A 21,541-nucleotide genomic window follows, 5' to 3' on the forward strand; every position below is an offset into this window, starting at 1 on the left:
GTTATTAAAGACTCCCCTAGCCTCCGCCACCAGACTTCTTTTAGACCTGCACTGATCAGATTGTTATAGACCACTCCCCCAGCCTCCACCACCAGACCTCTTTGCCAGACCTGCACTGATCAGATTGTTATAGACCACTCCCCCAGCCTCCGCCACCAGACCTCTGTGCGAGACCACATGGATAAGTTATAGGCCACTCCCCCAGCCTCCGCCACCAGACCTCTGTGCCAGACCTGCACTGTTTAGGTTATTATAGACCATTACCCCAACCCTCCTCCACCAGTCCTCTGTGCCAGACCGCATGGATAGGTTGTTATAGACCACTCCCCAAGCCTCCACCACCAGATCTCTGTGCCAGACCTGTACTGTTTAGGTTATTATAGACCACTCCCCCAGCCTCCTCCACCAGTCCTCTGTGCCAGACCGCATGGATAGGTTGTTATAGACCACTCCCCAAGCCTCCACCACAAGATCTCTGTGCCAGACCTGCACTGATCAGGTTGTTATAGACCACTCCCCCAGCCTTCACCACCAGACCTCTGTGCCAGACCTGCACTGATCAGGTTGTTATAGACCACTCCCCCAGCCTCCGCCACCAGACCTCTGTGCCAGACCTGCACTGATCAGGTTGTTATAGACCACTCCCCCAGCCTCCACCACCAGACCTCTTTGCCAGACCTGTACTGATCAGGTTGTTATAGCAGTGTTCTCCACAGAAATGTTTTCCAGCCGGGTGGGGAAGGTCTTGCTGGGTGCACTAGGTGGGGAATCGCGTCCCCCTCCCCCCCAATAAATTGACGGGCTAGGCTCCGTCTTTTGTACTGGAATCTCTTAAAGCAAAAATTAGGCTAGTTACTTATCCAAAAATTTGTTGAGATTAGGTAGGAGGTGGGTATGACCCGCTCGAGCACAAATAGAATACCAACTGTTTCTAATCAAAAGATAATTTATTCAGTAATTAATCATATATCAAAAAGGTACATTAAAAATATGTGTCACCCCGACCCCCCTACCACCACCCCGGGAACACCCCCCGCAACCCCCAGACGGCCCCCACAACCCCACCTGCCTAACAGCCAGCAAAAAAAATGGCTATAGCACAAAAAATGTATGGTGACGGTAAAGCATGTGTTACAGCTTCACTCAAAGAAAAATATTAGCATAAAGTCACTATTCCATAAACAGGAGAGGAGCATAGATGTAGATATGAATCAATAAAGCAAACAGTTCCTTTGAACAGCCAAGATGCATAAGCGTTGAAGATTATCATCCACACGTTAGCAGCACCAGCATTAGTGGTTAGTAATTACTCCATGCAGCAGCCATGTAGCATAAACGTTAATAATCATCAAATGTAGGTATGGATCTGTGAAGCAAACAATTCCTTTGAACAGCCGTGAAGCATAACAGTGGTTGGTTAATGTCCACACATTAACGGCACCAGCATCAATGGTTAGCAATTACTCCATACAGCAGCCGTGTAGCATAAGCGTCAGTAGTCATCAGCTCACTAGTAAACAGCATCAGCATATCTTCCTTAGCCTTAAGCTGCTGGAAGACCCGTGTCCATGACAGAAAACAGGCAAAGTCTTAATTGTATAGCTGCTAAAGATCTTGCCCTGATAGGCCGGTGTAGTGAAAATTTTTGCTACCTATCATATTTTGCAACTTGCCATAGAGGACAGTGTATGACTGTGTAGGCGTGGCTCCTCTCTGTTAACACGCCTGTAATTTTTTTGCAACCACAGATCCCATTGAGCTAGAAGAGGGATTGTTCCCTCCAGGGGGGGTTATTAGTTGAGCAAGAGGGGGGATTGTTTCCTCGGGGGGTGGGGGGTTCTTAGTTGAGGAAGAGGGGGGATTGTTCCCTCCAGGGGGGGTTATTAGTTGAGCAACAGGGGGGATTGTTCCCTCCAGGGGGGGTTATTAGTTGAGCAAGAGGGGGGATTGATCCCTGGGGGGGGGTTATTAGTTGAGCAAGAGGGGGGATTGTTCCCTCCAGGGGGGGTTATTAGTTGAGCAAGAGGGGGGATTGTTCCCTCCAGGGGGGGGTTATTAGTTGAGCAAGAGGGGAGGGTTCTGTGTGAGAATAGGGTTTGGTTGGGTTGCATTTTCTGATACAGATAGGTTAAAGTCAATGGCTAGGTTGCACTTTCTGATAGCTATACGTATAAATAAGTGCAACTGGTTGCAAAATCTGATAAAGTTGCAAAAAATTTCACCACACCGGCTTACATGTGCTGTATCCGGCTTGATGAGTCTATGCTGGCTGGAGACATGTAGTATGGTGCCGATGGCAGGCAAGCACGAGCGGTGAGGTCGCGGTGGTTCAGCAGGAGGCCAGAAGGGAATCGGTTTTGCCGGACTTCCGGCTTCCTCTGGAGGCAACTATAACTTCCTGTGTCCTCTGTAATTTATTCCCCTCTCCGGCGGATGCGCACAGTGAACTAGCCAAGCCCGCCCCCACCAGCGGCCAACCAGGCGGGAGGGCGGAGCGGGGAGACGCAACGGAGAGAGGCAATGGCCACCACGGCACTTCCCCCAAGCCCCGCCCACACGCCCGATCGCCGCCCGGAGAGGCGGGCGATGGCAGTCCCCATGACAACCAACCACATCAGAGGAGAAACAGCACAAAGGTGACTGAATACACCTAAACAGTCGCCTAAATGATGGAAAGATCCACAGGCAAGAACCTAAACCTTAAAAATCCAATAGCTCATTATTTAAACGCATAATGCAGTTAACACTAGTGGTATTATATAATCATGATAATTCAAAAATGCATGGGAGGCCGGTAACCGTCAGTCCCTTCGCAAAAGTGGGCGGACGGAACCGGTACTCCAACCCCATAAATACAACCATATGTAAAACCCAGGGTATATATATCATATCTATGCCCGGCGAAGAGCAGGAGGGATCCCCATAAAGAAACAGGCAGAACCACCGTATGACAGAAACACTAGAGAGAGAAGGACCAATACTACCCGGTATCAAATTGGCAAAAACGAAGCATAACTTGTATGCTCGTTCAACCCGGGATATTTGGTTGCTTGTAAATCAAAAATCCAGCGCGACTCGCTCTGTAATAATAACCGGTCCATATCTCCGCCCCTGACGGAGGTATGGATCCGGTCAAGGCCCACAAAGCGCATATTGGTTAATTTACCAGCATTCGCCGTCTTGAAATGTCTCGCCACCGGGGTGGGATTGGAAATATTCTTACCCCTAATACTAACATGATCGGAGATGCGTGAACGAAATTCACGTTTAGTTTTTCCTATGTAAAAAGCCCCACAGGGGCATAACAAAAGATATACAACCAGAATCGTGCCACAGTTAACATAATGAGCCAATTTCCAATCCCTACCATCTGGTAGTATCACAGATCTCCCTACCTGTATGTAGCGGCACATAGTGCAGCCTCCACACGTGTAGGTTCCTAAAGTTCTACAATGCTTGTGTAAAGTTGTGGGGTCTGTAAAATGACTTTTAATCAATTTGTCGCGCAACGATGGAGCTCGACGAAAAGAAAAACGAGGACTATTAGGAACACAAGTCCTTAACTTTAAATTGTTGGTCAAGATATGCCAGTGTTTTTCAAGAATATGCATGATTTCATTATGTTGTGCCGAAAATCTGGTACAAAAACGCACTTCATGCTCCGTTTCACCTTCCCGATGGGCCCCATTAGAAAGCAAAGATGTCCGAACACTAGTATCCGCCCTCTTATAGGCGCGTCTAAGGACCCCGTCCGGGTATCCCCTTTCCCTAAACCTCTCCCTTAAATTCTGGGCCTCTAATTTAAACGTGCTGTCCCCAGAACAGTTCCGTCTTACCCGCAAATACTGGCCAACAGGTATGCCTGTCACCGTATGAGCGGGGTGAAAGCTATCTGCCCTCAAGAGTGAATTAGAAGCTGTATCCTTTCTAAATAAACTGGTGGACACAGTCCCATACTTATCAACTGATATGGAGATGTCGAGAAAGGGGATACTCGTTACGCTAGATGACATTGTGAATCGCAAATTTCGTTCATTAATGTTTAGTTTGTCAACTAATGAATTAAGTAAATCCTGACTACCTGTCCTAAACAGGCTAGTTACTTACCTGGGGCTTCTTCTAACCCCCTAAAGTCCTCCTGCTCCCTCACCGCCATTCCACTCTGCTCTGTTCCTTAGCCCCACACCTCCTTGATCATGCTCCAGTGGCCAGGAGTGCTTTGCCCATGCACAGTAGCAATTATTAGTTACCGCGCAAGTGCAAAACGCTACTGGTCACGAGAATGTGATAGAGGAGGCGAGTGACATGTGGCTGCATATGCAGTGTTCAGAGAGTAACAAAGCTGTGCGGAACAACTTAAGGGGCTGGAAGAAGCCCCAGGTAATTAACTGGCAATTTTCCTTTAACAGTTCAAGTGTCCTTTAACGTTCTGACTACCTTTCTGCTGATTTAACAAATGAAACTAGCATCTGTCAAAGGCCAGGGTGTCTCTCACTTATCACTCTGTGCCTCTGTCTGCTGATGCCATGGGTGAGTCTGTGGCCATCTGTACACTGGCTCACTCCCTCCCCCCTTCCCCTCCAAACTGCAGCTCTCTCACAGGAGTGACACTCACTTCTGTAATCAATCTGGGCAGGACAGGATAAGTATGGGGTGAAAGGGTCAAGCATCCTAAAGTTCTGGCTGGCGGGGGCTGAGTTAGACGCCCCCCCTCCTCCCTTAGTAGTAGCCAGTGAGATTACACACATGCACAAACAAGCTGCGGCTGGGACCAGCACAGGGAGAGCAGGAGAATGTCTGGCTGGACATGCCACAAAGATCAGAGCTGTGTTATTTCCCAGCTTCAGCTCAGCTCATATGAGCTGCGAGTACAGGGAGAGGAGGACAGTGTCTGGCTGTACATTTTGAGAGCCGCGCTTCCTCTCTTCAGCTGATATGAGCTGCGAGTACAGGGAGAGGAGGCACAGCGTCTGGCTGTACATTCCGAAAGCCGGCTCTTACTCTTCAGCTCAACAGAGCTGCGTGTGACTTCCCTGCATTCCCCGCCCCTCCACAAAACTGCCGGGAGCAGAGGAGGAGGGCGGAGATAGCGTCCCTGAGTGACAGCGGCTGGCTGCAATGATACAGCCGCCGCTGCTCACTAATAAATGCACAGAGCAGGGATAATTTTACCCGGGTGCTCATGGATCTCACCCGGGCGGCCTGCCCAGGTAAATGGCTCTGGGGAGAACACTGTTATAGACCACTCCCCCAGCCTTCTGCACCAGTGCTCTGTGCCAGACCTGCACTGATCAGGCTGTTATAGACAACACCCCCAGCCTCTACCACCAGACCTCTGTGCCTGATTTGCACTGATCAGGTTGTTATAGACCACTCCCCCAGCCTCCACCACCAGACTTCTGTGCCTCATTTGCACTGATCAGGTTATTATAGACCACTCCCCCAGCCTCCACCACCAGACCTCTGTGCCAGACCTGCACTGATCAGGTTGTTATAGACCACTCCCCCAGCCTCCTGCACCAGACCTCTGTGCCAGACCTGCACTGATCAAGTTGTTGTAGACCACTCTCCCAGCCTCACCACCAGACCTCTGTGCCAGACCTGCACTGATCAGGTTGTTATAGACCACTCCCACAGCCTCCACCACCAGACCTCTGTGCCAGACCTGCACTGATCAGGTTGTTATAGACCACTCCCCCAACCTCCTCCACCAGTCCTCTGTGCCAGAGCTGCACTGATCAGGTTTTTATAGACCACTCCCCCAGCCTAAGCACCAGATCTTTATGCCAGACCTGTGTGATACACATGTGACATATATGTACTGTATGGACTATATGTATTATATGTATGGACTAGATTGCTGTTCACATCCCATCTGATCTATAAAGTTACATTTTAGCCCCTGCAGTTACCCTCGAGCTGGAGTTAACTTCAGGCCAGCATAACATGATTTGTTACATTGCAGTTCCACCTTTATCTTGTCCTAACCGGTTTTATCGGATTCATGAAGGCCAAGGCTATTGCCTGGACACAAGGTGTTCACGATTGGCTGTGTTGTACTGCGTAAAAATGGATATCATAGATTTGTACTGTGATCACGCGCCTACGACAGCGACTGAATATGCGCTTGCGTGTGTTATGGTTTAGGGAGTATAATTGGGTTGGGAAAATGCCTGGACTCCGGGACTTTGCTGAGACCAACAGACGTGATGGATTGTGTCGCCAGGTGTTTTCCCCTATGGAGGATTGACGGAGTCCCCTCTTCCTTGGGTGATATTTCTACAACACTTGGTAAAGATACATAAAAAATGTTGATGCATGCTTACTCATAATTACTAACACTTAGTAATTCCCAACATGAACATGTTTCATCCTAAAAGGGCTTCCTCGGGATAAAACTTGTCAGTGCAAAGTGAGCTGCAAAAAGTCGGTGCAACATATAGTCCAAGTCACAGCTAACCGGCTGCTTCCAAGGACTGAGCTTAAAGGGAACCTGAGGTGAGAGGGATATGGAGGCTGCCATATTTATTTCCTTGTAAACAATGCCAGTTGCCTGGCAGCCCTATTGATCATAGCCCTTCTGTCATAAGTAGTGTCTGAGTCAAAACCCTGAAACAAGCATATGGCTAATCCAGTAAAAAAGAGTCAGCTGAGTCAAAGTACCTGATCTGCTGCATGCTTGTGCAGGGCCGGTGGCTAACAGTATTAGAGAGACAGGATCAGGAGATCTGCCAGGCAACTGGTATTGTTTAACAGGAAACAAGTATGGCAGTCTCCATATCTCTCTCACCTCAGGTTTCCTTTAGATACTGGTGAGCTGTTGTAATTGCTTCCACGACTCCGACCACTGCCTCTTCACAGTCCAGGAAGAAAAAAAAACATATTTTTCCACCCATTATAGGGAGTATGGAAATATCTCAATAAGGAAGTGAGGGGGAGTGACCTAAAGAATCACCACTCCCATACCCAAATTAAAATTCCCCTTACCCCACCCCCATCACTGTATCTATAGTCTTTTTCCCCTCTCCTACCCTTTTCCTTCTTCCTCCCCCATTTTTGGGTTCCCTATGTCTAGCACTGGTAGCACTTTCATAGTGAGAAGCGAGTGATGCGGATGTACATCAGGTCCCTGTACGCCACACGCTGTTACAACGGTATACAGGGTTGGACAGGGCCGGCAGGAGCTCGGGATTTTCCCCGGTGGGCCTTTTAATTACACTGACGTCACCTGATGTCAGTGGCCCCCGGGGGCCCTGACCACTGCAGGAGGGGGCACAGCACAAGAAGGAGGAGTACCGGCGGGAATAGAGCAGCGGGGGACAGTCCCCCCCCCCCTTCAACGCTCCCCCCTCCAGGCTAGAATGCACAGCTGCAGTGAGCGGGCAACAACTTACTACTTCCTGCATCCTACTCTGCGTGCCGCAGCTCTGGTCTGTTCTTCTTGCTTGTACAATCGCGCTCTCACTGTGCCTCCTGTGAGCGCGTGATTGGACAAGCAAGAAGACCAGAGCAGCGGCAGACAAAGCGGGATGCAGGAAGTAGTAAGTTGTTCGCCGCTTGCTGCCGCTGCGCATTCTAGCCTGGAGGGGGGAGCTTCGAAGTGATGGGACCCCAGGTGAGTCTCCCCCCCCCCTCCCCGCTGCTCTGTGCGTGCTACTCCCCCTTCCAGGCTACCTAGTCTGGGGACACCTATAGACCTGCCTAAACTGGGGACACCTATAAACCTGACTAACTAAACTAGGGACACCTATAGACCTGGCTAACTAAACTGGGGACACCTATAGACCTGGCTACATATACTAGGGACACTTATAGACCTGGCTAAGTACACTGGGGACATCTATACACCTGGCTATGTAAACTGGAGACACCAATAGATCTGGTTATGTAAACTGGGGACTCCTGTAGATTTGGCTAACTAAACTGGGGACACCTATCGACCTGGCTAACTAAACTGGGGATACCTATAGACCTTGCTACCTAAACTGGGGACACCTACCAGGCTGAAACTTTCCTGGTGGGCCCTTAGTGTCCCAGTCCAACCCTGATGGTATATTTGAGTTGCTATGGCAACCTATGAATGGGGATGGAAGGACAGACCAATCCAGGCTTGGCCTAACATCCTGTGGACCCCGCCCATATGCATTAAATGGGAGGTCTTTGGGAGTGTGTTTTGACATAAGGGGGCGTGATGTTGCAGTGAGTCACTAGTCCTGCCCCTGTGCTGATTACCCATTGGTCACTTATGATCAAGCAACATAGAGAGGGCTTGTATCAACATGAGCAGTGGCATTGCTGATCAGAGAGCCTGGCTGCGTATTTCCCACTCGATCTACGCTGCGCTGGCAACAAGAAGCAGCTCTGTGCTGCTGGTGACATCTGTGGGGCACGATTTTATCAGTGGGACAGTATCCAAATCCGATAATAATAAAAAAGCTTTATTGGCAGGACCAAATACATTTAGCATTGCCAAAGCAAAACATTAGCAGGGTAGGGGGCATTTGTGGGATTATAGGGAAGGGTATAGGGCGTTGGGGTATACAGTCCATCAAATATTAGATACAGTGATGGGGGTGATATTTGAAGTTAGGGATAGGAGTGGTGATGTTTTTGGTGAAATCTCCTTCCTTTCCTTAATGAGATATGTCCATATACCCTATAATGGGTGGAAGGATACGTTTTGTTCTGGACTGTGAAGAGACAGTGGGCGTAGTCATGGAAGCAATTACAACTGCTTACAGGTGTTTAAGCTCTGTCCTTGGAAGCAGTTAGTTAGCTGTGACTTGGGCTATATGTTGCACACAATTTTTGCAGCTCACTTTGCACACACGTGTTGTATACCCTGAGGCAGCCCTTACTAGGGTGAAACATGTTCATGTTGGGAATTTGTCTGTGATTTTATGTGACTATAACCAGTAGGGTGTTGGGAGATGGGGCCGCGCTCCTGTGGGTGCTGTGTTTCTTTCTCCCCTTCCTTGGGATTTTAGTTCTGGGGTTCCCATAATAAAAGAGATAAAGGTGCTATTATGCCCTGTACGACCAACAGTTGCCCATACTAGCTTCTCTGGTCTCCCAGACCTGTTACACAGTGTGTGGTCTCCGCACTAGCACTTTAGTAGCTCTTAAACTTTTTTTTTAATTTTTAAATAGTCTCTTTATTAAAAGATTTGACAGTGTAAAAAACATTGGGATAACCGAGCTAAGAGTACAATTAACTTGGGACAAGCTCATCAGAATGGGCACAAGAACAGGAATAGACACATCTAACGTTGCAATGGTACAGATATGGACATAGCAACCTAATACAGATATAACAATATTCAAATCAAACAACAAAGGCAATAAGAGACTATCTATTGGCCGCATCATAGTAGTCACAGAGCCACAAATGTGATATATTGAGGTGGGCAGCCTGGAGACCTCTATGGTCTGGCCACGGGTCCCGGGTTTTATGGGATTGGGGGCCCTTGTCTCTAACTTTGGCTAGTATTTTTTTCAGAAAGCATGGTAGAGTCCACCTTGCTAAAGCAAACATGCAGCGAAACAAAAAACCTGACTTATGATATAATGAATTGTATGTGTAGTACAGCTAAGAAATAGAACATTAACAGCAAAGAAAAGTCTCTCATGTTGTTTTCCAGTGCAGAAAGAGTTAATAAACTTTATCTATGCTAAAGAGCTTCTCTGAGCTATTTGACCCAATTTTTGAATACAGTTCTGTTTTCTGAAGCACTTAAAGGACAGCTGAAGTGAGAGGGATGTGGTGGCTGCCATATTTATTTCCTTTTTGAACAATACCAGTTACCTGGCAGCCATTCTGATCTACAGTATAGTCACAGTTATTCAGAACTCAAGTAACCAGAAGTCTCAACCAACCAGAACAAATCGCTGGCAGTTCTCACAGTGGGGAAGGCCAACTTCTTAGGCTTTTTTTAGACTCTGCTGTGATTAAACACTGAGCTCCATGACTCTCCCATGGTTAATAGACTTTCAATTACTTTAACATTTAACAGCCCAGTTATCCGGCATCAGGCAATCCCCGTCAGCACCAGATAACCGAGACTCTACTGTAGTTGGCTGCAGAAGTGTCTGAATCACACCAGAAACCAGCATGCAGCTAATCATGTCTAATCTGACAATAATGCCAGAAACATCTGATCTGCTGCATGCTTGTTCAGGGTCTATGGCGATAAGTATTAGAGGCAGAGGATCAGCGGGACAGCCCGACAACTGGTATTGTTTACAGGAAAATAAATGTGGCAGCCTCCATATCCCTCTCACTTCAGTTGTCCTTTAAACTGCTGGGCGTTCTGATTCCCGCGGCCACGAGGCTGCAGGAGGGTTTTTTCACCCGATTTTTTTTTTTTATATCATGTAGCTAGCCTAGCACTAGCTACATGATTCTCCCTTTGCTGCTCTTTCCCTCCCACCCTTCCGATCGCCGCCAGCGATCACGCCCATAAGGAAATCCCGTTCTGAACGGGATTTCCTTTAGGGATTCCCCCGTCGCCATGGCGACGAACGGAGTGATGTCATCGACGTCGTGACGTCACAGAGACTCCCGATCCACCCCAAAGCGCAGTCTGGCAGCGATTGGCCAGGCTGCGCACGGGGTCTGTGGGGGGGGCCCTCTTTTGCATCGGGTAGCAGCATATCGGCGGTGAGCAGCGGCGATCGGTTATGACACGCAGCAAGCAAAGTGCCTGAGCGGTGCCCTCTAGCGTCTCTGGGCGAGCTCAGCTCGTCCAGAACGCTAGGGAGGTTAAATAGTCAAGAAACCATGAGAGACAGCCTGAGATAAGGTTTTCTGCAGGAAAGCTCAAAGGGCCATTAGCTCTGCTCTGTTTCATAGTTTAAAATGCAGAGTGTAGTGTGTAAACTGGAAATGTGACAGAATGATTCAATGTTATGGGGGAAAAAAAGCTATAGAACTGAAAATAAAAATGAGACTTTTCTTTGCTGCTAATGTTCTATTCATTATCCGTACTACACATACAGTTCATTATATCATAAGTTAATTTTTCACTTCCGGTTTGCTTTAATGACAGCTGAAAGCTACAGCCTGTTGGGTTTCCAGTTGGCTGCCACGTGTATTTTAGTGGCATTGGCTGCATGTTGTATCAGCCTGCGCTCCGGGTAGTTCTGGGGGGTTTATGGCCTAAGAGTAGGACTTTCAGGTCTTAGATGGAGGCCCTATGGAAGATCTCGGAAATCATATGAACAATTCTGTCCCACATTGGGAAGACCTGGGGGCAGTGCCACCAAACGTGTGCCAGATGACCTGCGGTCTGCAGTCCCTGAAGCATAGAGATGATCCCGAATGCCCCATGAGATACAGTCTATGGGTAACTTATTAAGCATACAGTTAGAAGCTCTGTTGTATAATTTAGAGTGGGCTTTAGTCACTAGAATGTGTGAATTATTTGGCAAAATTTCAAGCTCGGCACATTGCATAAACTTTGTATGGGATTCTCAGCAGCTCACTGACCGTCCTTAATGATAATTGTTCCTCCCCTCAGAATTCTGTAACAGGAAGTGATGATGTTTCTCTATTTGCAGGGTGGAGTCCCGGCATCAGAAACCTCTCAGAGACTCGTCTCTCTGTATCCACAGACTCTACAACGGATGATGATGTCATTGGACAAGAGTCTCCTGCAGATATCCTGGTTACCCCAAATATTCCCCCAGACTCCTATCACCTATCTAACCTCAAGGGACCTCCTAACCTGCACAGCTCTCCCTCTGCTCGGAGGTCTTACTCCTGCTCCACATGTGGGAAATGTTTTGTGTGGAAATCAGATTTTGTCATTCATGAGCGATCTCACACTGGTGAAAAACACTATTCATGTGCTGAGTGTGGGAAAAGGTTTGGGCATAAATCAACTCTTATCAGCCATGAGATATCTCACACTAGCAAGAAGCCCTATTCATGTGCTGAGTGTGGGAAATGTTTTGCAAGTAATTCACTTCTTGTCATACATGGGAGATGTCATACTGGTGAGAAGCCTTATTCGTGTTCTGAGTGTGGGAAATGTTTTGTTCTGAAATCAAATCTTGTCAGGCATGGGCGATCTCACCCTGGTGAGAAGCCCTATTCATGTGCTGAGTGTGGTAAAAAGTATGGGCATAAATCATCTCTTATCAGTCATGAGAGATCTCACACTGGCGAGAATCCCTATTCATGTGCTGAGTGTGGGAAAAAGTATGGGCATAAATCATCTCTTATCATTCATGTGAGATCTCACACTGGTGAGAAGTCCTATTCATGTGCTGAGTGTGGGAAAAAGTATGGGCATAAATCATCTCTTATCATTCATGTGAGATCTCACACTGGTGAGAATCCCTATTCATGTGCCGAGTGTGGGAAATGTTTTGGAAGTAAAGCACATCTTATCAGCCATGAGAGATCTCACACTGGTGAGAAGCCCTATTCCTGTGCTGAGTGTGGGAAATGTTTTGGAAGTAAATCAAATCTTGTCAGCCATGAGAGATCTCATACTGGTGAGAAGCCCTATTCCTGTGCTGAGTGTGGGAAATGTTTTCGAAGTAAAGCACATCTTATCAGCCATGAGATATCTCACACTGGTGAGAAGCCCTATTCATGTGCTGAGTGTGGGAAATGTTTTGGTCATAAAGGAAACCTTGTCGTACATGAGAGATCTCACACTGGTGAGAAGCCTTCTTCATGTGCTAAAAGTGGAAAATGTTTTGTTTAGAAATCACTGCTTGTGAGACATTTGTGCTGAGTGTGGGAAATGTGTTGGCCATAAGTGTTCTATTCCAACGTTTCTTTTATTTCTTGCTAAGCGCACAGGGTAGCATTTTTACACAGAATCCTGAGACCTGTTATTTGCTACTCAGTGCATTTGATTGTTAAAGTTCCCGAGCTGCCATTCTGAGACAAACATGAGTACAGGTACTAAGCTTAGTTAGAAGGTTTAATGCCAGGGAGAAAGCTTTATTCTAAATGACAGTTGTTTTTCTTCCCCTTCTGATATCTGCGCTTTACATACCAAAGGGCAGGTGCTGGAAGTCTCTGGGATAGTTCACACCTGGCTTAGCATGTAAGTGTAGAACAAAAGGCAAAGCAGAAAGCAGAAGCTTCCAGACACAGGGGGACAACTTCTTGTCTCAAACGCCATAGGAGGTGCTGAGCTGTGCTTACTGGATCTAAAATGAAGCTATTTCATATTTGCTCTCTTTCAAGCTAAACCATAACTCCAGTCCCAATAAAAAATATATGACTGAATTCCTAGCACTGAGCCTGTCATGTGGGCATCTTGCACAACTGCGGGAAATACAGACAAATCCTGGTTATAAAATATTAGGTTAATATTTCATGCTAGGAAAATTATGTTTAGTATGAAAATGTTGCAGATTTTTCATGGGTCTGGAGTAGCTATTACTGTATGCTGGATGCCGGAAATATGGAAAATTCATTCATGATCATCTTTGACCCTCTAAATGTAGATAAGGGGTCAGCCCAGAGCAGGGAGGGGGCGGGGCTCCCAATCCTGCCTTTTCAGGCAGATTCTTCACAAGTAAAGGCCTGGCGGCCATCTTTAACCAGCCTGGCGGTATGGACGAGCTCAGCTCGTCCATTACCGCCGGAGGCTGCCGCTCAGGCCCTGCTGGGCCGATTTTAATCAAATAAAAAGGAGCACACGCAGCCGGCACTTTGCCAGCCGCGTGTGCTACCTGATTGCCGCCGCAGCGCGGCGATGCGCCGCGTGCAGCAGCGAAAGAGGGTCCCCCCAGCCGCCCGAGCCCAGCGCAGCCGGACCAAACAGTTCCGGCCAGCGCTAAGGGCTGGATCGGAGGCGGTTGACGTCAGGACGTCGGCTGACGTCCATGATGTCACTCCGCTCGTCGCCATGGGGACGAGGAAAGCAAAACAAGAAGGGCCACTCATCGCGGCCTTTCTTGTTACTTCTAATCGCCTCAGTCGATCAGAAGTACGCATCAGGAGCGCCCTCTAGTGGGCTTTCATGCAGCCAACTTTCAGTTGGCTGCATGCAATAGTTTTTCTTTAATTTAAAAAAAAACGTCCGGTCGCCAGCCTGGCGATCTTAATAGAACGTCAGGCTGGTTAATCTCCCAATTTCCATCGAACAGACAAATTCCAAAAGAGCCCTTGGAGAGATAGCTTGCTTAAGTTGGGACTATTAGACAAAGAACTTTCGCTTGGACTTCCACAACTAAAGGACTCAGACAGCTCCAGTTTCTTAAGTATTAATTTCTTCATTTTCCCTTTTTATCACAGTACTGTTTGCTACTGATTTTCATATCTGTTATTCATAACAATTATTCTGTAGGTATTAATTTTGTTGTATTTGTTAAATAAACTACAAAAAGTTATTTACTTGGCTGTTTACCTGGTTTGAGTACTGCAGAATGATCCTTGCTTCCTGAAGAGACACTACCCAGAAAATCCGAAGACCTAATACAAGTTGCTTAGGTGATACCTTTAATGACTAACTGGATCCAGTTCTGAAATATGCCTGAAGAAGAAACTTAAAGTTTCGAAAGCTTGCAAAGAAATCTTGTACAGTTAGTCATTTAAGGTATCACCTAAACAACTTTTATTGTTATGTCTTCGGATTCTCTCCGTGACTATCACCGGACAACACGCAACTGACTACCCAGAAACTTTACTGTTTCAGTGAGAATAGGTTGTGTTAACCTTTTTCTTTCCACTGGCTTAGAATAGTGAGAAGGGACCTTTCCCTTTATAACTGAGAGATGGCAGCTTACCCATAATATTGTGCATAGCAAGTTATTGCTGACTTCACGTGTTTCCTGGCCTGTTTGCCCAATTTTAGCTACTTTGTCACATCAGTTGCATCCACGATATTGGATGGTCTGTGGGCTGAAGCAGATTAGAGGCACTAAGTGGTCCGCCAGTAGGGGGCATGTTATAGTACTATGAAGTGCATCGGTAAAATTTACTGTAATAAAAAAAAATTGCATTTTTATAATCATGCCATTGTAAGCTCAGTGTTTCTAGCTGGAACACACTGTAACATTGCAAGTCTGTAGTCTGCCACTAGTGATGGTCAGTGACGTGCAATTCATTCTCTGTTGATGTAAAATACAGTAAAGTTTTTAGGTAAATTTATGCAGCTTAAAAATGGACCAATCAAATGAAGTGGGATATGATTGGTCCATTTTCAAACCACACACAATGTTAAAAAATCTTGATGGTGGATGCCTCATTAGTCTTTAATGAGAACTACTTCTTCCTTTTTTGAGCAAGCCTTCCCCCTCTACATCCTCGTCTGGTCGAGCGGTACGCTTTTTGCTGACCGATGGGGTGAGGGGGGGACCCAGGCCTAAAGAATGGCCCTGGCTGGGGTCCCTAATAGCTGTACTGGAAAGACTTTCATTGAGTATGCCGGTATAGATTTTTCTTGTTCCTCTACGGCAACTGCCCAGGAGGAATTTAGGGCTCATTCACACTAGAGGCGCTTTTGCCTTTGTTAAGCGCTGGTGATTTTTCAAAATAATCCTGAAAGCACTTACACCATGCTTTCCAATGAGATAGTTCTCATTGGGGCGTTCCGTTCGCTTGCCCGTTCCTCTTTGCGCTGCATGGGCCATTTTTTGAGGCGATTTACCTCAGTGGAAGGTATAGGAAAAACGCAAACCGCTCACAAAATCACTTTGTGCAGCGATTGCATTCACGTTTTTAAGAATAAATACATTGCATTTATTATTTTCCGGATCAGAGTTCACTTCCTGATTTGCGTCAGGGAGTGAATTAAAGAACCACTCAGGAAAACAGCTAACAAAAGCGCTTAAGTAAAAATGCCCAGCACACAGCAAGCACCGAGAATAAAGAAAACACTGAAAACATTGCGTCAAATGGCCAGCGCAAACTGCCACGCAAATGAAGAGCAGTGTGAACGAGGCATTAATGTGACTCTAACCTCAGTTCGTGTAGCCTGTGGGCTCTTTGCCCTCCCAGTTGGTTTTTAGGGAGTCCATAACAGCCCTGGAGCTGGACAAACTGAATGGATGGGTGTCTTTGGAACCAAGTCTTGTTCTGAATGATCTAGGTACCTGATGTGTATTTGGGTGCCCCACTGTATTATTCTTCCTATTACTTTTGGGGTCCCTATGTCCATTAAGTGTGTCTGTCTTTTTGTTTTTATTTTTGTTCTTATTGCTTTGTTTGTTCAGATGATTGGCATTTTTTTCTTGTATTCTCTTTTCCTGGAGCAACACGTTCTTTAGGAGAACGCTTTGAGGAACACAAGTGTAATGTTCTGGCAAAACGTGAAAATCACTGTGTATCCAGGCACTTCAAAGCCTATCATCATTCTCAAGTAGATTCCTTGCAGGTTATGGGGCTAGAAACCATATCGAGTGATTTCCCACCTGGTTTAGGATATAAAAAACATTGTGAACAGGAATCTGGCCCAGTGCACACCAAGGCGTTTTGTGAGCAGATTTCAGAGCGATTCTAGGCATGTTTAGAGAGATTTTCTAAACATGCCTAGCAGCATTTTTTGGAGTGTTTTTGTTTAGCAGATTACACATATTGTTACAGTAAAAGATGTTACTGAACAGCTTCTGTAACAAAATGCCTGGAAAACTGCTCTGATCTAGCGTTTTCCAGAGCGGTTTGAGCTTTTTCTATACTTTACATTGAGGCAGAAACGCTTCTGCAAACCGCAAAAGTGCTGCAGGACCAACGTTTGCGATTTGCTAAAGACCTCAAACCACCGTTGTGCAGCAGCCCATTAAAATGCATTAGCCAAGCGTTTTCCAAGGCAGATGCGGTTTGCGGATCGCTTCAAAAACCGCTCGGTGTACACTGGGCCCCTATTGGATTTTCAAGCTCAATTCTTTAACCCCTCAGGGCCTGAATGAGGAGTTGGAAGTCAGCACATACCTTTGAATTCCGCACCAACCATTCCACATTCCAACCTTACTCCTGTCTCCCCTCCCCCCCTTTTTGTATTATTATGTTGATTTGATGCAGTCATGCAGTCTGTTTTGATAGAGAATTGTACTGCCACACGCCCACCATCACTGATAGCGTTGTGTTGAGCAGCTGAAGTGTCACCACAGACAGCAGGAAATTAGCCTGGACAAACTCTAACACGGTAGTTATTAAAAGGTTGTTTGCCCAGTTATTGAAGGTATGGTAAGCTCTGGCTCAGACCCGCCCAAGTCTGCAGCATTCAAGCATGGATTAGCACCGGGTCATCCCCTCCTTACATGGGACATTATGCGATTGGGGACTTAAGATATACTATTGTTAGCCCAAGACTGGCATCATATGACAGGCCCTAACCATTTAATCTAGCAGTATGCGAATGGTAACTAGCATTTGCAATTGATCAACCTGGTGTAACTACCTTATGCACCATTACTGGGGTGAATATACATGCCAATAGAAATAAATTGCACATATGAGCATCTAGTGACTGGTTCCAGGCATTAAAGGGCAACTGAAGTAAGAGGAGGCTGCCATATTTATTTCCTTTTAAGCGATACCAGTTGCCTGGCTACCCTGCTAATCCTCTACCTCTAATACTTTCAGCCATAGACCCTGAACAAGCATGCTGCAGACCAGGTGTTTCTGACATTATTGTCAGATCTCAAAGATTAGCTGCATGCTTGTTTCTGGTGTTATCCAGACACTACTACATCCTAATAGACCAGCAGGGCTGCCAGGCAGTTGGTATTGTATAAAAGGAAATAAATATGGCAACCTCCATATATTTCTCACTTCAGTTGTCCTTTAAGTCCTGCAGTATCCGAGTGTCACTCGGCATTCGGAACCGATCTATCGGGCGCACCTATCTTATGTACTCCTGGGATGAATTTACATGTCAGCCTCCCAGTACTTCCAATGTGAGGAGATTTTCAAACACGTCAATGCTGAAATGCGAAATTATGAAATTTTAGATATGTTTTATTGCAAATGTTTTATCTATCTATCTATTTATATTTTATCTATTGGTTTTATGTGTGGCACAGGATTCAGCTGCAACTGTGGCTAGTGGTTGTAGAACAAAAGGACCTTGGGGCTGGTTCACACTGCGCGATTTTTCATCACTTTGCTGGTCGCTGGCAATCAGCGGGGCACTGCTGCTAATGTATCCCCAAGGATGCATTCGTGCTGCAGCATTTGCGATCAATCGCGGGTGCGATGCATGCAGCATTCTGGGGGCGATTGCGCTGTGATTCTTGTTATATTGGGTGGGAATCACAAGTGCAAGTCGCAGAGAATCGCAAGATTTTGCCAATGAATCGCAGACCCGGACGCAGTCGCGGGCAGGGCCGAGTGTGAATCAGCCCTGAGCCCTTGTTTATATTGCGTTCCGTTTGCGTGGCTGTCCATGTTGGGCATTTTTTGATGCGATTTTTCTTTCCATTTCCCAGCGATTACCCGCACCCTCTTTTTTTTTGTAAAAGCGATTCTCTAAGTGCTTTTGCAGAGCAATTGCGTTTTTTCACTTCCTGACGTCAGTCAAGAAGTGAACTCTTTGATCCAGAAAAGAATAAATACAATGGGCCTGATTCACAAAGCAGTGCTAACAGTTAGCACGCTGGTGAAAAGCCGTTTATCACGCCTAAACTCAGTTTAGGCATGATAAGTTTAGGTGTGATAAGTTTAGGTGTGATAAGTTTAGGCGTGATAAGTTTAAGCACCAACTGGGTTAGCAACGCAGTGCACAGCTGATCAAAAGTTTTGCGCTAGCAAAGTCTGGTGCACTTCACAAAGAGTTTAATGGCGCTGCTTTGCGTGCGGGACTTTGCATGCGATCTAAACTTATCTAAACTTATCATGCCTAAACTTATCATGCCTAAACTTAGCACACCTAAACTTATCACGCCTAAACTGTTTTTTCACCAGCGTGGTGCAATGGTTATCACGCCTAAAGTCTCTAACTGGGTTAGCACCGCTTTGTGAATCGAGCCCACTGTATTTATTCTTAAAAATGCGAACGCAATCGCTGCACAAAGCGATTTTGTGTGCGTTTGCGTTTTTCCTATACCTGCCATTGAGGCAAAATCGCCTCAAAAATGGCCCATGCAGCGCTTCTCTGAGTGGATCGGAAACCAACCGCTCAGATGTGAACTGTCTCATACAGATTCATGGTGTAATGCTGGGCATACACGGTGCAATTCTGCGCTGGAATCGAGCCGCTGGCTCGATGCCGGTGCTTCCCCGCTCATCCGCGAGGGCGCGGAATCGATCCGCCGCGGTGATCGGACAGGTTGAATATTATCAATCGAGCCATCAGCGGCTCGATTGATAACAACTATCGCGCCGTGTATGCCCAGCATTAGTGCTTTCAGGGCGATTTTGAAAAATTAGAAAAACGCCTCTAGTGTGAACGAGCCCTTATTATATAAAACCTTGAAGGCAGAGTATTCATCACCTATTGAGTTATAGCTCTGTAGGATTACCCAATTACTGCAGATAAGTGTTCAATTGTTTGTTTATTAATGAATGAGTGATTAGGGTGATGAGCATTATCTCACACTTCCTATTAGTGATCTTCTGATATGTACACAGCAATGATTGTTTGTAGTTTTGAATGTGATTTTAAATGCTAATTGGTTTCTGATGTAGAGAAATCACACATTATATATTGTTCTTTTGGACATGACTCTGGTCCCAGTTGGGTCTTATGCAAATTATAAACTTGCCAGAAATCACATGACCAGGCTAGTTCTGCCTGGACTCCAGACCTACCATGTACCCTTGTTGATGTCCCCCGCTGGCCATGGTCAACATCAGAGGAGTGGAACATTGAGCATGTGAGATATACTTGCAAATTTATGCGATCTTGTACGTGCATTTCTTTTGCAATTTGCAAACGGAATTAAAGGTATTGCACCATAGAGGCGCTCTCTTCTCTCTCCCTTTTTTTTCTAATGTCAGGGAGATGGAGATATTGTCAGATCTGACAAGATTAGTTGCATGCTAGTTTCTGATATTATTCAGACACTACTGCAGCCAAATATATTAGCAGGACAACTAGGCAACTGGTATTGTTTAATAGGAAACAAATATGACAGCCTCCATATTCTTCTCACTTCAGTTGTCCTTTAAAGCTGGGACTGAAAAGACCAGGTAATGTGAGAAGTAGGGGTGTGTTGTGGGTAATGTGCCTGCACAATGTGCCTGTAATAAGCTATAAACACACTATGTACACAGGGAATGTGAGAAGTAATAGGGGTGTGATGTGTGTAATGTGGCTGCACAGTGTGCCTGTAATGAGGTATAAACACACTATGTCCACAGGGAATGTGAGAAGTAATGGGGTGTGATGTGTGTAATGTGATTGCACAGTGTGCCTGTAATGAGTTATAAACACACTATGTACACAGGTAATATGAGAAGTAGGGGTGTGATGTGTAATGTGACTGCACAGTGTGCCTGTAATGTGGTATAAATACACTATGTACACAGGGAATGTGAGAAGTAATAGGGGTGTGATGTGTGTAATGTGACTGCACAGTGTGCCTGTAATGAGGTATAAACACACTATGTACACAGGGAATGTGAGAGGTAATAGGGATGTGATGTGTGTAATGTGGCTGCACAGTGTGCCTGTAATGAGGTATAAATACACTATGTACACAGGGAATGTGAGAAGTAATAGGGGTGTGATGTGTGTAATGTGACTGCACAGTGTGCCTGTAATGAGGTATAAACACACTATGTACACAGGGAATGTGAGAGGTAATAGGGATGTGATGTGTGTAATGTGGCTGCACAGTGTGCCTGTAATGAGGTATAAACACACTATGTACACAGGGAATGTGAGAAGTAATGGGGTGTGATGTGTGTAATGTGATTGCACAGTGTGCCTGTAATGAGTTATAAACACACTATGTACACAGGGAATGTGAGAAGTAATAGGGGTGTGATGTGTGTAATGTGACTGCACAGTGTTCCTGTAATGAGGTATAAATACACTGTACACAGGGAATGTGAGAAGTAATAGGGGTGTGGTGTGTAATGTGACTGCACAGGTGCCTGTAATGAGGTTTAAACACACTATAGGGAATGTGAGAAGTAATAGTGGTGTGATGTTTGTAATTTCATTGCATAGTGTGCCTGTAATGAGGTATAAATACACTATGTACACAGGGAATGTGAGAAGTAATAGGGGTGTGATGTGTGTAATGTGACTGCACACTGTGCCTGCAATGAGGTATACGCACACTATGTACACAGGGAATGTGAGAAGTAATAGGGGTGTGATGTGTAATGTGACTGCACAGTGTGCCTGTAATGAGGTATAAATACACTATGTACACAGGGAATGTGAGAAGTAATAGGGGTGTGATGTGTGTAATGTGACTGCACAGTGTGCCTGTAATGAGGTATAACCACACAATGCTCCTCCCCAAACACCACTCACCTCCCTACAGCTCCTCCCCAAACATCACTCATATACCTGCAGCTCCTCCCCAAACACCACTCACCTTCCTGCAGCTCCTCCCAAAACATCACTCACATTCCTGAAGCATCTCCCCAAACATCACTCACCTTCCTGCAGCTCCTCCC

At 46.1% G+C, this 21,541-nt stretch overlaps 1 protein-coding gene across 2 annotated transcripts; it reads left to right on the forward strand.

Annotated features, from left to right (window-relative positions):
• The first annotated feature begins 2,491 nt into the window (after positions 1-2,491).
• On the forward strand, positions 2,492-14,310 carry LOC137535276 (zinc finger protein 300-like). 2 transcript variants are annotated; one of them, XM_068257096.1, is made up of 3 exons: positions 2,492-2,636; positions 6,148-6,291; positions 11,560-14,310. In XM_068257096.1, the coding sequence occupies exons 2-3, from the start codon at positions 6,210-6,212 to the stop codon at positions 12,714-12,716; spliced, it is 1,239 nt and encodes a 412-aa protein (XP_068113197.1). In that variant the 5' UTR covers positions 2,492-2,636; positions 6,148-6,209; the 3' UTR covers positions 12,717-14,310. The 2 variants fall into 2 exon arrangements, with proteins under 2 accessions (XP_068113197.1, XP_068113198.1); XM_068257097.1 differs by lacking the exon at positions 6,148-6,291 and having other exon boundaries at positions 2,492-2,685.
• Positions 14,311-21,541: the final 7,231 nt, after the last annotated feature.

This window comes from Hyperolius riggenbachi, chromosome 10 (assembly GCF_040937935.1).
Source record: "Hyperolius riggenbachi isolate aHypRig1 chromosome 10, aHypRig1.pri, whole genome shotgun sequence".
NCBI lineage: Eukaryota > Metazoa > Chordata > Amphibia > Anura > Hyperoliidae > Hyperolius > Hyperolius riggenbachi.

Bases quoted from the DNA above. Each gene is read 5' to 3' on its own strand.
- LOC137535276 (XM_068257096.1), top strand. From the start codon at position 6,210: ATGGATTGTGTCGCCAGGTGTTTTCCCCTATGGAGGATTGACGGAGTC. The intron at 6,292-11,559 runs GTAAAGATACAT...CTCTATTTGCAG, and splicing joins TGATATTTCTACAACACTTG to GGTGGAGTCCCGGCATCAGA.